Below are 15,459 nucleotides of genomic sequence, written 5' to 3' on the forward strand. Positions count from 1 at the left end.
ACAACCCTTTAGAACAGAGTAGAACTGTCCCATAGGGTTTCCAAGGCTATAAATCTTTATGGAAGCAGACTGCCTCATCTTTTTTCTGTGGAGCAGCTGGTGGGTATGAACCACTGATCTTATGGTTAGCAGCCCAATGCTTTAACCACAGCACCACCAGAGCCCTTTCCCCTTAGAGCCAAAACCAAAATCAAACCCCCTGCCATCAAGTCAATTCCAACTCACAGTGATGCTGTAGGACAGAGTAGAACTGCCCCATAGGGTCCCAAGGCTGTAAATATGGAAACAGGCTGCCTCATTTTTTTTTTTTTTTTTCCCTGCGTAGCAGCTGGTGGGTTTGAACTGCTTACCTTTTGGTTAGCAACCAAATGTTTGTTTGTTTGTTAATTTTAAAGAGGGTAAATCTTCTTTTTTTCTTTTTTCCTTTTTTTTTTTATTGTGATTTGGGTGAAAATTTACAGAGAAATTCACTTTCCATACAGCAGTTCACATACACTTTGTCTCATGACATTGACCAGAGTTTACCACAATGCAACAGCTCCCCTCCCACTTCCTCCCCAAGTTACCTCTTCCCTGTGTCCATCCCTCCATGGACTCCTGCTCCCTGAGCTGTCTTCCTGTGCATAAGCAGCCCTTCTTTCTCCCATGATTGTTCTCTCCCAAGAGTGTATCTACCTCAGGTAAATGTTCAACTCATATGCCTGTCTTTTGTTTCACTGAAAGCCACAGGTGTAGGTTCAATTCCACACCTGAAGGGCAGCTAGGGGCCATAGTCTCAGTGGTTCCACCAGCCTCTATCAGACCAGCAAACTTGGTCCCCCCCCCTTTCTTTTTCTCCAAATGATTTTGCGTTTTGTTCCACATTGTTCTCCCTCTCTATCCAGGATCTCCTACATAGGTCCCCTTCCAAGTGAGCAACCAAATGTTTTAACCACTGCACCACCAGAACCCCTTTCCCTTAGAGCTGTTGTTGTTGTTGTTGTTATGTGCTGTCGAGTTGGCCCCGACTCATAGCGACCCCTCCTTGGGTTTTCGAGGCAGTATCACTACGGAAGTAGGATTGCCCAACCTTCCTTCCGAGGAGTGGCTGGTGGGTTTGAACCGCCAGCCTTCTGGTTAGCAGTCAAGTGCTTTAGCCACTATACTACCAGAGCTCCCTCCCTTAGAGCAGTTGTCTGTAAATCTGGCTACACAGAGGAATCACCAGGGAGCTTTTAACATACTGATGGCTGGATGCCACCCCAGAGATGCAGATTGCATCAGACTCAAATGCATCCTAGGTCTTGGGGGTTTTAAAAGCTCCCTGAGCAATTGTAATTTGCAGTCAGGATTAAGAATCATTGAAAGAGAGAGACTGGAGTAAGATAAAATGGAGGGTGTGAGGAGAAGAAAGTAGAATAAAACAGGAGACGTGAGGAAAAATGTATGGTGTGGGTATAAAATGGAGGTGGTAGAAGAGTGAGGAAAGGAAAGAACATGTAAGGTGGAGGAGGAAATCAGAGATGAAAGCAGTTTATCTGACTCACTCAGAAAATTGTGTTTTCTGTCATCTGAAAGCCTCTGAGAAGGACTTTGATCTCAGAAGTGCCTCTAGACATCAGCCCTGCTCTGGCACTGACAGTCCTTCCCCCAAGCCTCCTTCCTAGAAATTCAATGTGTTCCCTTCCACAGATAAATTCCTGAAATGCACCCCAAGCCGAATATCCAAATAGACTTCTCTGGATTCTTATCTCCTGTCAGAGCTGCTGGGGCACCCTGCCCACTTCTCCCTGGCCCCTGCTCTCCACTCACCAAACTGGCCCACAAGATGACCCTCTGGTTCCTGTCAGCCATTAGGACCCAATAAATGGCTCCCCACTCACTCAGTAAATCTGCTGCCCATGAGCAAGCAGAAGACCCAAATATCTTCCTTCTTTGGGCCCCTTTTCCTCTTGGCATAATACTTTCCTTAGGATGACTTCCACTGTTGTGCTTACCTAATTACCATCACTGTTCTATATTCCTCCAAGCCCCCTTCTAATGGTGCCAGAGTCATCTCTTTTTTCTCCTAATCCTGCTGTTCTTCCAATATCCAAATCCCACCCACAGGCTGTTGGGTGGATCAGACTCCCCTGCCCCTCTTCATCCCAAAGAAAACAGAAGTCTTGGTGGATCCTCCAGCCCTCCCTCCTCAGCATCATGGCTAATGAGTTGGGTTTTCCTGAGCAGGTTTAATTTCCCTGCAGCCCAATGAAAGCAACTTCATTTAAACACACACACACACACACACACACACACACACACACTGCTGAGCTGCCAGAGACATGCAGACAACAGGAGTTGAAGCTGCATAATGAGGCCTGCGGGCCTGGCAGCCAGCTGGTCTCTGCGCTGTCAGGTGCCTCTCACCCTCCATTCTCCTTCTGAGTCCTCTTTGAGTCCCTGCTCAGAGCCTTCCTCCTCCAGCCCTTCTCCTCCTGCACTTCTACCTTCCTCACTTGCAGCTCCAACTGAACCCTCTGGAGGTTAGGGCCCTCCCTGGAATTTGACCTGTCCTGAAGGAGGTGACATGAAGACCATTTCCCTGAGACAGGTCCTGCCCACTGTAGGCAGTGATTATCTAGGCTAGCCTAGAGCCCTCAAGCTCTGCGAGGAGTCCCCAGTCTGGGAAATAGGGCGCACAGCCTTGGAAACCACAAACTTGCAAGGCCACCTCACAGGGGCCTCTGTAGGGCCACTAACTACGAAGTTGCCTGGGTCATGTTACTCCTCTGAGCCCTAGTTTCTCTATCTATAAAACAGACAATACATTACCAGCCTCACTAGACTGTTGCAAAGATGAATTAGTCTTACATTAAAGTATTCAGACTCCTGCATAATAAAAAGTTCTCTATAAATGGTCGTAGCCCCCACCCGGCTGTCCGTGGAAACTTGAATGTTGCTGTGATGCTGAACAGGTTTCCACAGAGCTTCCAGATGAAGATGGACTAAGATGAAAAGCCTGGTGACCTACTTCTAAAAATGAGCCAATGAAAACCCTACAGATCACCATGGTCCAATCCGCAAATGATCAGGGGAATGGCGAGGGACCAGGCAATCTTTCATTCCCTTATGCATGGGGTAGCCGTGAGTCAGGGCCAAGTCAATGGCAGCTAGAAACAACAACGACCTTATTACTATTACTGTAATAATTAGGATGGTGATGATTTATTACTGTCCTGTTGAGCAGTCTGAATTTGGTGGGATATAAAAATAAAACAAACCTGCTCTGTCAGTATCTTTCTTGATACTTGCTCTCAGTAACATCTTGAGCAGACCCAGAGCTTTCTGGTCATTTTCAGTTATGCAAAGTCCAGTCTAAAGGCTTTACTACCCCAACTTGGAATCCTCCAATGCTCTCATGCCCTGGCCCACAACATGGATTGGGAGGGAACACCTGCTCTTGCAGTCTTCCTCCCATACCAGCTCAGTGGTGGGGGGTAGGGGGGTGATGCTAGTCTCTGCCATGGACGTGGCCCCTCCTTGTGCATGTGGCAGCTTCTCTGGAGAGCTCTGCCTGGTTCTTGATGTCATCAGTACATACAAAGGCTGATCTTTCATGACACATTTGTATAGGCTCTTCAGAAGGCCTGAGCAGCCTACCACAGCACAGATCTCTGACCTGGGATACTGGGCTCCAGCTCAATCATTTTAGGACCTACCTCAGCTCCTGACACTGGAGGAACAGCCCCATAGCCTCATACAAGCTGAAGAGGACCTCATCCCTGGAAGGCAGTCTTTGGGAGTGGGTTGCAGGCTGGCTCAAGCCTGGCTACCATTCACAGTTCCTGCTTAGCCCACAGAGCATGACCACATGCTTGCCACACCAAGCCATGGCACACAGGCTGTTTCATGGCTGCTCTCTCTCTGCCCTGCTGGTGCATGAAGGTGTCCAGAGAGGCCTAGGGGACAGATCATCTGCCCAGGCAGATGGCCCTGGGAATTTGCATGCCAGCCTCCCCTTTTGCAGGTTCCTCGATGTCTATGAGCTATTCTTCCAGGAAAGTGCCACAAAAACACTGCACCTTGGATGCAATTCTTTCTCTTCCCCAGTCTTCTACTACACTCCCCAAATAAGGAGGGCTGGGGTGATGGCTGTGGGTAGCAAGGCCTTTAGGGAAGCCCAGCTCTGCCTATTGACAGCTCTCTTTAGAGAATGGGGTACTTGGCACCCTTGTTGCCACTTCTAGAGCATCAGGAAAAGTCCCACTCAACATCCTATCCATCATTATTGTGAATTTAGGAAAGAAGCCAAGATAGAACGGTAAGGGTGAATTTAGAAAGGATGAGTTGGGGACATGGCTACACATGGCAGAGTCTGACGCTGGTAGGACTCTCTGTGGGCCTGACCCCTGATAACACTAAACAACTAAAATCTGTCCCCCAAGTTAACATTGCCAGAGTGAAAAGTAGTTTGGCTTGATTGGGGGTGGGGGTCCTGGCACCTCCCATTCACAGCCAAGCCTGGGCTGGTCAGGATGACACTGACAGAGAGAGCTGGAAGCTGATGACTCTACTCAGCACTCACCGAGAAAGAGGCTCACAGCTCACAGTCCTTGCTGTTGCCTTGGGCCCTGACCACCACACTGGGTGCACCCTTACTCGAAAGGCCATCCCAGGTGTGGGGCAGAAGCTGTGAGGCAGTGGAAGAACACTGGACTAAACAACAACAACAACAACAAAAAAAAAAAACCAAACTCACTGCCATAGAGTCGGATCTGACTCATAGCGACCCCTCCTTGGGTTTCTGAGGCAGTATCACTGTGGAAGTACATTGACCAACCTTCCTTCCAAGCAGTGGCTGGTGGGTTTGAACCGCCAGCCTTCTGGTTGGAAGTCAAATGCCTTAGGCACTACGCCACCAGAGATCCTAGCACTGGACTAGGAGTCAGAAGTTGTGGTTTTGGTCTAGTTCTTCCACTTACTGTGACCTTGGGCAGATCATTAAACTTCTCAACAGTAGCCACTCTACAGGTGGTTGTCAGGGTTAAGTGAGAACTCTGCACCTGAAGAGTGCTTGGCTGATGTGGGGACCACCATGGCTGTTGGAAACATGTTACCAGAGAGTTTCCTCCCATCCCCCACAGCCCCCATCTGTCATTTCCACCCAAGACCACAGTTATCCCTCTTTCCCCAGACATTCCGGTGGCCGGTGGCCAGCAGCATCAACAGCAATGAGATGCTGGAGATTCAGATCTTCAACTACAGCAAAGTCTTCAGCAACAAGTAAGTGTGGGGTGGGCAGGGAGAGGTGGGGTCTGGAGATGCTCTGGCCTGCCTTTTCCTTGGGCTTCACTCTCCTTTGGGCTTAAAAGGGGAGCCGAAACCCTTGGCCTGCCCTGGATTGATCTCCAAAGACCAAAGAAGTCTTGGGCTGGTCTTTGATCACCTCCCCACTCCCTTATGCTGTCCTCAGAGTCCTCCAGTTCCCCTAACCACTGTCAGCCAGTAACACCACACCCTCCTTGTTCACCAATTCTTTTCCAGCCCCATCAAAATTTCCTGCCTCCTTCTTTACCCTTCTCCCTTAGACCAGGCTGGGGGACAGTAACCTATTAGAGAAGCTGAAGGTATCATGTCCTCCAAGAGACCATCTGTAGCCTTGAGGGAAAACTTGTGACACTTGTTTGGTACAGTGGCTGTGAAGTCAGGCAAGCCTGATTTCAGATCCCCAGCTCAGTCACCTACTGTGTAACCTTGGGCAGCTTACATAACTTCTCTGAGTTCCATGTACTCACATGTAAAAAGAATAAGTACTTACCTTGAAAGGTAGCTGTGAGACTTAAATGAAATAGATATTCATTCATTCAATAACTTTACTAAGTACCTACTGTCTGTCAGGCACTAAATTAGGTGTAGAGGATGGTGAGGTGCCTGCCCTCACAGAACTTACATTCTGCTAATGTAGTATGCCTCCCACATGAGCACTGTTACTGCTACCAAACACCAAACCATGCTCACTCCGTCAAGTCGGATCTGACTCACAGCAACCCGTCCTTGGGTTTCCAAGGCAGTATCTCTATGGAAGTAGATTGTCCAGTCTTCCTTCCAAGGAGTGGCTGGTGGATTTGAACTAACAGCCTTCTGGTTAGCAGTCAAATGCCTTAGGCACTACACCACCAGAACTTCCTCTGTTACTGCTAGGTGTTCGGTAAAAGTAGTCTCCCTCCTCTCTTTGGGTGATAAGCAGAATTCAGAATGATTTTAACAGTCTGAAATGGTGATTAAATATAATAAATGCAATGTCCTATCCTCAGGTTAAAAACTCCATTGCTCTTATACCAGCTAGAGGAGACATGGCTGAACTGCCACATGTCCACAAAGGCATGGGGAGAACAGCTCACTGAAAGCTCAGTTCAACAGTGGGAGGAGACAACAAACAAGAGAAAAACTGATTCAATCCTAGGTCATATTAATAGAAGTAGAGCGATCAGAACAGGAGGTGAGGTCTCTACTGTTGTGCTGGCTGGAGAAGACACCATTTGACACCACCTGGTGGTGACCAGGGAGTTCTGGTGGCATAGTGCCTAAGGTATTTGACTGCTAACCAGAAGGCTGGCGGTTCAAGCCTACCAGCCACTCCTTGGAAGGAAGAGTGGGCAATCTACCTCTGTAGTGATAATGCCTCGGAAACCCGAGGAGGGGTTGCTATGAGTCAGATCTGACTCGACAGCAGTGAGTTTGGTTTGTTTTTGTCTTCATTCTGGTCACTATACACACAAAAAAAAGAAAAACAAACTCACTCTCGTTGAGTTGGATCCAACTGATAGTGACCCCTCCTTGGGTTTCTGAGGCAGTAAATCTTTATGGAAGTAGATTGCCCCATCTTCCTTCCACGGAGTGGCTGGTGAGTTTGAATTGGCAACCTTCTGGTTAACAGCCAAATGCCTTAGGCACTGCACCACCAGAGCTCCTTAAGCCTTCAGTTAGTTGTTTTAAAATGCCCACATGGAGGGATTGGAGTCAGAGGGGTTCAGGTCTTCCTCCTCACCCTGGAGTAGGTGCTCTATTTCTCAGAGCCAAAGAAAAAGCTTAGCTTCATTGGCGGGGGGGAGGGGGCTCCATTTCTCCACCTGGCCCTCTGGACCAGGCCAAAGGGGCTGTGAAGCCACAGCTCTCCATTGTCACTATGGCTTGGCTCAGTCTCCAGCCTCCTTCTCATGGGGCAGCTGAGCTGGGAGGGAGCCTCTCTGGGGGATGCACTGGGCTTAGATAGCAACCAGCAAGCCAAACCCTCTTTTTGGTGCTGCGTGTGGCACATAACAGACCCTGAAGACTGTGAAGTGAGTGGATAAGTAAATGCCCCACAAGGGCAGGAGGCAGAGGGTAATATAACAGGAGGGCAGGAGCCACAGCCATATGACTGATAACACTGAGGAGACTGAAACAAGGAGGCTAGTGTGAGAAATGGAACCTATAGGCCTAATCTCATTATCACCCATGTCAGAGAGAAGGGCTTGTCCAGGAACAGAGGGTAGTTTGGAAACTGTCGCCTCATTCAGTGGCTCTAGGGGCTGCCTGGAGGAGAAGACATGGTGTGAAGGAAGAAAGTGTCCTGATGAGGGATCAGGAGAGCCTCAGGTCTAGCTCTATAATGATGTGAACAACCCCTCCTTCCGGAGCCATATGCTTCCCCAAGAGGAAGAGATGTTGGGTGCAGAGAATTTGTGTGTCTAGCTTTGCAGGGATGGTTCCTTGACAGGGGTGACCTGGCCCACCTGCCCAGTCTCCTGGCTGCTGAAGATGCCAAGGGCCCCTGAATAATTCAGAAGCCAGGAGAGTAGTGGAGGCCTGACCAGGCCTGGGGCACTTGACACCAGCTCCCAGGGGAAAGCAATGAATTATTGACAGGGTCCTGGTGCCTGGTTGCCGCTCTATTGTGGTCAGTTTGTGGGCCTGTGTGCACCTGCGGCCTCCTCCCTGCTGCCTAATTACCTACCTACTTGCCCAGCCTGGCTGGCCACCATGTGGACGTGCACTCTGTGGGGAGTGCCCTCTTTGTGACCAGGTGACCTGCAATGAAGAGTCCAACTGGGGGCCAGGTGAAGGAGATGGTCAGAGGATATGAGGTTAGGTCTCAGACCCTTCACTTAACAACCAAGGGAAACTGAGGACTGGAAAGGAGTCTTGCCTGGGGATACACAGCAGGTTCAGGAAAAGCCAGTTTTGAACCCAGACCTCCTGATCCCAGAAAAAACACCCTCACATCTCCAATTCCTAGGGAAATGACCCAGTTATCCAAGGGGCATGAGAGCCCACCCTTCCTTGGTTGCCCCTGGGGCCCCACACTCCTAGATAGCCCCTCCATGCCGACCCACCCAGAGGAATGACAGGAAACACAGACGACCCTGCTGTGCTTGTAGCCAAAGGAGGACTAGGGAGAGAGAGGTCACCTCCAGAGTCTCCACAAGGGCCAGATCCCAGGACCTTTCCTGCCCGCACCTGATCCTTCCCCAAGAGAATTTCTAAAGAGGAGACGCTCAGGGGGGAGCATCCAGATAGGAGCACCAATGTATTGTTTTGAAGATATATTCGTATAGCAAGCACCTGTTTTTGTTTAGATGGTATGTTACAGATCTGCAAAAAGATCAAAGTTCTCTTTTAAAAAATGCATTTCTTCATACTTTACATAAGACTGAAATATGATAATCGTCTATTTCAAAGAATAATTTGTTATTTTTATTTGGGGAAGGTTTGTGGGAACTATTGGGAGTCAAAGCCCTTCAAGCTACCCTTCTACCTCCTCCACCACCACTGTCTACTAGTTTGTCATATTGTAGTGACTTGCATGTTGTTGTGGTGCTGGAAGCTATTTCAAATACCAGCAGAGTCACTCATGGTGGACAGGTTTCAGTGGAGCTTCCAGACTAACATAGATTAGGAAGAAAGGCCTAGTGATCTATTTCCAAAAATTAGCCAATGAAGCCCCTATGAATCATAATAGAATATTGTCTGATATAGTGCTGAAGGACAAGCCACATAAGGTGGAAGGGGCTCAAAATACACAGTGGCTGCAACAGCTGCCTTGAATATTCCAATGACTGTGGAGACAGCACAGGGTCGGGCATTTCTGTTGGCCATGGAATCATCGTGAGTCAAAGCCAACTGACAGCAACTAACTATAATGAGAAGCTACCCTTCTTGGTGTGGGGGGGTGGGGGTTTGACATGGTAATGCCTTTGACCTTGCAAGTTCCAATTTCCCAACTCCACCCTCTGGGCCCCAGACAGGTTCTGACTCTGTGAGGCAACTCAGAGCTAGGGGGAGGAGGAGAGTCAGCTGCTTGGAGCCCATCTTACAAAGGAGAGAGGCCCTGTGTGGATCCTCCAGACTCCAAGCCCCACACAGTATTGGGGTGGGGGCGGGGAGCAGCAGTGTCAGAGGAGTTTCACATGCCTAAGGCATTTGACTGCTAACCAGAAGGCTGGCGGTTCAAACTCACCAGCCACTCCTCAGAAGGAAGGTTGGGCAATCTACTTCCGTAGTGATACCACCTCAGAAACCCAAGGAGGGGTTGCTATGAGTCAGATCTGATTTGACGGCAGTGAGTTTGATTTTTTTTTATTTTTCTTGTTTAATCCTCACTACTGCCCAGGGAAGGGGGTGGCTTTACCTTTTCTGGGGAGGTGATAAAAGCAAGACTCAGAGAGAGAGGTTGGATAACTACCCCAGAGAAATACAACTATTCCCCTTAGACCATGCTTGGTGAACCCACTTCTGTCTGACTCCAAGCCCAGCTCTTTCCACTGTCTACCCTGTTTCCCTTTAGGAATGACATGTAGATAGTGTGTAGACAGAGCGTGGACCAGTGTGTGAGGGGCTAGGGATCTGCCAGGAGGCCGATTCAGCATACTGTATGATTGCAGCAGTTGCAGAATGGAATAGCAGTGAGAGTAATGTTAGAACAGGAAGATTCCCTGTCAGTGGGGGTGTCTAACAGAAGCTTAAAAACATGTGTCAAAGAAGTTGTTTAAGGATTCCTCCTTGAAGGAATAGTAAAAGAGCTCCCATCTCCAGCCCCTCCCAAGTGCAAGGTCTGAGATTCTGAGGCAAGTTAAGCCTAGAGGGCACCAGAGGCTTTCCTCTAAGCACTTGCAGGGGAACAGCTCCATCCTGCCCCCTGGGGGTGTCTTGTCACATTGCAGCATCCCCACTGATCTTGGGACCTTGCTCTGCAGTTCTGGGGCTTCTTACCAAGAGAGATGATGCATGCCTACACTCACCAGGTGCTTGGCAGATCCTAACCCGTTGCCTTTGAGTTGATTCCGACTCATAGCAACCCTATAGGACAGGGTAGAACTGCCCCATAGGGTTTCCTAAGCTGTAACCTTTATGGATGCAGACTGCCTCATCTTTCTCCCACCAACCTTATTGTTAGCAGCCGAGCACTTTAACCACTGTGCCACAAGGGCTCATTCTGGCAGGTCCTAGTAGATTAAAATGGCCTAAAGACCCAGTCTCTTAAAGTGAAGAGTCAGGCAATAGCAGAACAGTGCCTTTCACTGTTAGAATATCTGCATAGTACAGAAGCTAAGAGCCCACCACTCTCATTTTACAAAGACAAATTGTGCTCAAAGGTTTTCCCCAGACCAGCATTAGCATTACTTGGAAACTTGTCAGAAATACACATTCCCACACCCTACCCCACTTACTGAGTCAGAAACCTTGGGGGTAAGGCCAGTGGTATGCTGGATCTGGCTCTCACTGGCACCCCAGAGCAGACAGTATGTGTCTCTTCTCAACTCTGAGTTCTGTGTCTTCATGTTGCTAGCCTGAAATTGGCCATGGTGGGAGTGGTTACACCAGGGAAATTGGCAAAAGCTACAAATCAGGACTTTTATTTCCCCAGAGAGGCAGTTGTTAAACATTTCCAGCACACCACTGGCTGGGTCCCAGTAATTTGTGTTTTAACAAGACCTCCAGGTGATTCTGTTTGCGCTGAAGTTTGAGAACCACTAAGTTAGAGCCAAGAGAAATAGAGCTGCAAGTGTATTCTCTCAGGACTGCAGTCTGTTTTTGAATGTCTGCATAGGACAGAAACTAAGACCCCACCTCCTCATGTTATGAAGAAAAAAAACAGAGTCAGAGAGAGGTTGCAGGTCTTCTGCCCTGCAGTCTGGTGTTTCTCCTCTCTGCTGCCCTATCCACCCTGAGGAGATATCAGTGTAGCAGGGGTAGAGGGGGAGGCTTCCAGACCTGTAGGTTTGAGAGGATGCTGGAAGCCCGGTTTGGTTTTAGAGTGGAGGGATGGCATGAAGAGTTTTGCCTGTAGGAGGGCTGAGTGGAGAGAGCTGGTAGACAGAGCTCTGAACTCCAAAGGGAAGTAGCCACTTCCCCTCATCTCCATCCAATGAGGCTTCTCGTACCCCTTCCTCCCCTCCCACAGTTGGGAGGATTTTTTTTTTTTTAAGTGGTGCTCACCCTCCATGACCCAGAAGATGGTAGTGACATCAAACATGACTGTTAAAGTCAGACTTCGTCTAATACCTCACCTCAACCAGATTTGCTATTCATTAGTTTTGCCCCTTCCCCAAATCTTGGCCTTGCCTTCCTTTCTCTGCCATGACTCAAGGGTAGTGCGAGATGATCCCTGAGATATGTCTCAGTGGATTTTCCTCAACTTTTGCCCTTGAACGACAAATGGTGTGTGTGTGTTTTAATCTACACCATGTGGAAACACCAAGTGAGAACATCTCTCAAGCACCTGTTTCCTCCCAGAGCTCAATCTGCAAACCATAGGTTGAAATGCGATTCAAGTTAACACAGTTAACACTTATTAGACACCTACTGTTTTTCATTAATTCAGCATGTAGATATTGAGATCCCCCATGTTGGAAATAGAAAGCACAGTCATGGTTCCTGTCCTTGAGAGGCTCATAGTGTCCAGCATCAAACCCATGACAATTGTACTGCTCCTAGAGTGTTGATTACCTGCTAAGGAATCTGATAAGAACATTACACAGGCTCTCTCAACTCTAAGAAATAGATGTTATTAGCTCCTCTTGTGAGAAAACTGAGAATCCAAGAGCATAAATAAGTTGCCCAGGAAGCTGATAACTCACTAGTAAGATGTGGTTTCAAATCTCAGTCTCTCTGCACAATTGTGCTCTTTCCCATAACACTGTACTGCCTCTCCCCCTACCATGCTGCTGGGGATTATGGGAAATCTGAAACTTGATGGGTCCTTCCATTAAGGAGCTTACGGGTTGAAGGTATGTATGTCATTACTGAGTAAACAGGGAATGAATGAATAAGTGATGCTGGTGAGGGGTAGAGACGTTGGTAAAAATTAGGGAGGTGGAAGGGGGAGGAGTTACTTGTATATCCAGGAGCCTCAGGCACTTCTCCAACAGCCTACTCATCGGGCATCTGGCAGCTGCTCTTCAGGGGGTCAGATGAACCCCAGTTCCACATACCCAAAGAACACAAGGCTCCACCATCATATCTCAAACCCCTAGTCTGTGATCATACCACCCAGGGAGTTCACTGCCACCTGGGAGATTTCCCAGATAAATGGGTCCCCCACACACAACACAAGCAGTTGTAGGAGGTCATATACCCACAGCCTATTGGGCGTGCTGCCCTGGCTGGCACCAGCCACCTTCTCCAGCCCCAGCCTGCAGCCTGGGCAAGCCCTCCCTCCCTTCAGCTATCCTTTCTCCTTCCCAGCCAGTCATTGCCTCTTGGATGTCAGCCTTGCTCCTTACTGTGGACTCTTCATGTGAAACTGCCCCTGACCCCTGTTGTCCACAGGCTAATCGGGACTTTCCGTATGGTGCTGCAGAAGGTGGTGGAGGAGAACCATGTGGAAGTGACTGACACGCTGATGGATGACAACAACGCTATAATCAAGGTGGGTGAGCCCTTGTCCAGAGAATATCAGAACTTTTCTATTATGGGGTAACCTGGGGGCCCACTTCACCTCCCTTCCACCCACACACAGGGCAGCCTGGGGAGCACTCCTCAGGCTGGAAAGACAAGGTGGGGGTGGGGATCTCCCTAGATCTCCACCCAGCCCTTTGTACAGTGAGAGTACAGGCATGAATGGAAATGGCAGACTTGGAGAAGAACATGGAAATCTGAATGAGAAGAATGTAGTATAGAGAGTAAGGGACCAGAGGTGAGAAAGAACTGGGGAAATAGGCAGGGACCAACAGAGAGCAAGCCCATGCTCTGGATTCCCAGAATCAGATTTAGGATTTCAGCTGAGGAAAAGGACTGACAGATAATCTAGCCCATCCACCACCCACCTCTGCTACCCATTTTATGGACGGGAACACTAAAGTCCTAGATAGGGAATGGATTTGGCCAACATCACACAATTGGTCAATGGCATAGCCAGGACTAGGACCCAGGGCTTCCAATTCCAGACCAGCATTTTTCCACCACACATACTTGGTCACAACAGAAGGGCCACACTGGTTTCATGGCTAGAACACAGGGATTGGAGTCAGGCAGTCTGGGCTCAAATCTCAGTTCCAACACTCTGGGGAAGTCACTTCACCTCCTTGAGATGTCAGGTAGGGTAAATGGAAGTGTTAAGGAGATCCAATGAGTTTCCATTAAATATCTTAGCATGACATCCAGCACAGTGAGGTCTCAGATAATGTGTGCATTGTGCACCCACCCGTCTTGGGAAGTCAGAAGGCACTGGTGCTCAGTGAAAGCTGTGTGCTCCGGGTCAAGGAGCAAGCAACTGCCTGACCACTGTGAAGCCCTGCCAGTGCCCAAGTAGGCTGAGGAAGGGACTCAAGTGAGTCTTCCCTGTGTACTGGAGGAAACTGGAACAGAGAGGAGGTAAGCAGAGCAAGAAGCACAATCAGAATTCTCAATTGCTAAGCCTGGGCTTGGGTTTGGGGTTCTGCCTTCTCCCAGAGGAAAACTCAGGGCAACATTTAATCTCTTTTCCTCTCCACGGTAGGAAGGGTATGTGTCACATGAGTGCCTAGAGAGCCCACTCAGCTCTCTGGTCACATTTCCAACTAACACCATCAGGTAAGGTGAGGTCAGCCCTGGTATTGAAAATGAGCAGGGGGCAGCCACCCCAGCAACAGTCTCAGCTATTCAGTGAGGACCTGTCATGTTGGGCACCAGGGAGAAGTAGAGCCAAGTATAGCAGGATCTGGAGCCAGATCACATTAAGCTGCGTGAGTCTATCCATATCACTCAATCTTTCTGAGTCTCCCTTTTCACATCTGCAAAATGGGGAGATAATATCCACCTTTCCTTCCATGAGCTGAGGGAATGAAGGCATTTGGCAAACATCACAAAGTGGTGGAGAGTATAGGATTACCATGGTTACAGCCATCCCAGCTGCTCACCTCCCTGCCTCTCTCTCTCCAGACCAGCCTGTGCGTGGAGATCCAATATCAGGCCACAGATGGCATGGTGGGCTCCTGGGATGATGGAGACTTCTTAGGGGATGAGTCTCTTCAAGAAGAAGAGAAGGACAGCCAAGAGACAGATGGGCTGCTCCCGGGTTCCCGCCCCAGCTCCCGGCCGCTGGGTGAGAAGAGCTTCCGAAGGTAACAGACTGGGTCCTTCTGGTTGCCAACTGTCCCCAAAGACAGATGGAGGATGCTTGGGTCATAGTCTCCCTCGCAGGCCCTTCTAGGCCTAGCACGTATCAGAGTAAGAGCTGAGTTTCTGGTGAGACATAAAGAGGCGGGAGGTATCTCTGCAGTCCACCCCACCCTCACCCGAGAGCTCACTGGAGAGCTAGCAGGGGGACTCAAAGCAGGGCAAAGTGGCTAGGCCTGGCCCCACCCTGAGGGAAGCAAAGTCCTAGGAGGTTGAGATCTCATGCAAGGGGATAAGGGTCTCTTCTGGAATGGAAGAAAAAGGCAGGAGGAGGCCCTGGCCTCTCTGGTTGAAGACCCATCAGTTCGAGGCCAGCTCCAGGCAGCCTGGCTTCTGCCAGCCCAGTGAGGAGAACCAAGAGAAAAAGAAGGCCTCTTTATGTCTCAGTGAAGCCAAAGGTCCTGGCTAGGACCCTGCTCTTTTCTGTTGAGGAGGAAGCATGCAGACACTCTTGTCCTCAGAGTTCAGAATGCATACTCTGCAGGTGTTCTACCCACTCATCACACACAGGTGACAGATCTGCTTATGCCAAATGCACTATGGGGGGCAAAGGGGGTAGGGAATGCAATTAGAGCCCATAGGACAGAATCTATGCTAGTCAAACACTGTCCATAGGTTGGTAGGCCATTGGGAGTAATGTATAAGCTGCAGGTAAGTCAACAGGTACTTTTGGAGGACTTGGATGTATTTGGAGGGAAGAGGATCTTCTGATGCCATTGGAAAAAGCTCTCTCTAATCTCCTTCTACCTCTCCCTTGCCAAGTAAAATTGATTCAGTCCATGCTCTGCAAAAGTAGATTCTCAATTAGTGTACTTAAATTAACATAATTTATTGGACAAATATGTGTTCCTTCTTTACTCA

General features: G+C 49.0%; 1 protein-coding gene across 1 annotated transcript in view; it reads left to right on the top strand.

Annotated features, from left to right (window-relative positions):
• Positions 1 to 15,459, top strand: part of OTOF (otoferlin) — a 137,450-nt gene that overhangs the window by 49,975 nt on the left and 72,016 nt on the right. The window contains exons 3-5 of the mRNA XM_007938881.2: positions 5,156 to 5,244; positions 12,772 to 12,871; positions 14,362 to 14,543. Of these exons, the coding sequence (XP_007937072.1) occupies positions 5,156 to 5,244; positions 12,772 to 12,871; positions 14,362 to 14,543 (371 nt within the window). The remainder of the gene's footprint in view (positions 1 to 5,155; positions 5,245 to 12,771; positions 12,872 to 14,361; positions 14,544 to 15,459) is intronic.

The sequence above is a fragment of the Orycteropus afer genome, unplaced genomic scaffold (assembly GCF_000298275.1).
Source record: "Orycteropus afer afer isolate SDZICR_OR568_19922 unplaced genomic scaffold, OryAfe1.0 scaffold00054, whole genome shotgun sequence".
Taxonomy (NCBI): Eukaryota; Metazoa; Chordata; class Mammalia; order Tubulidentata; family Orycteropodidae; genus Orycteropus; species Orycteropus afer.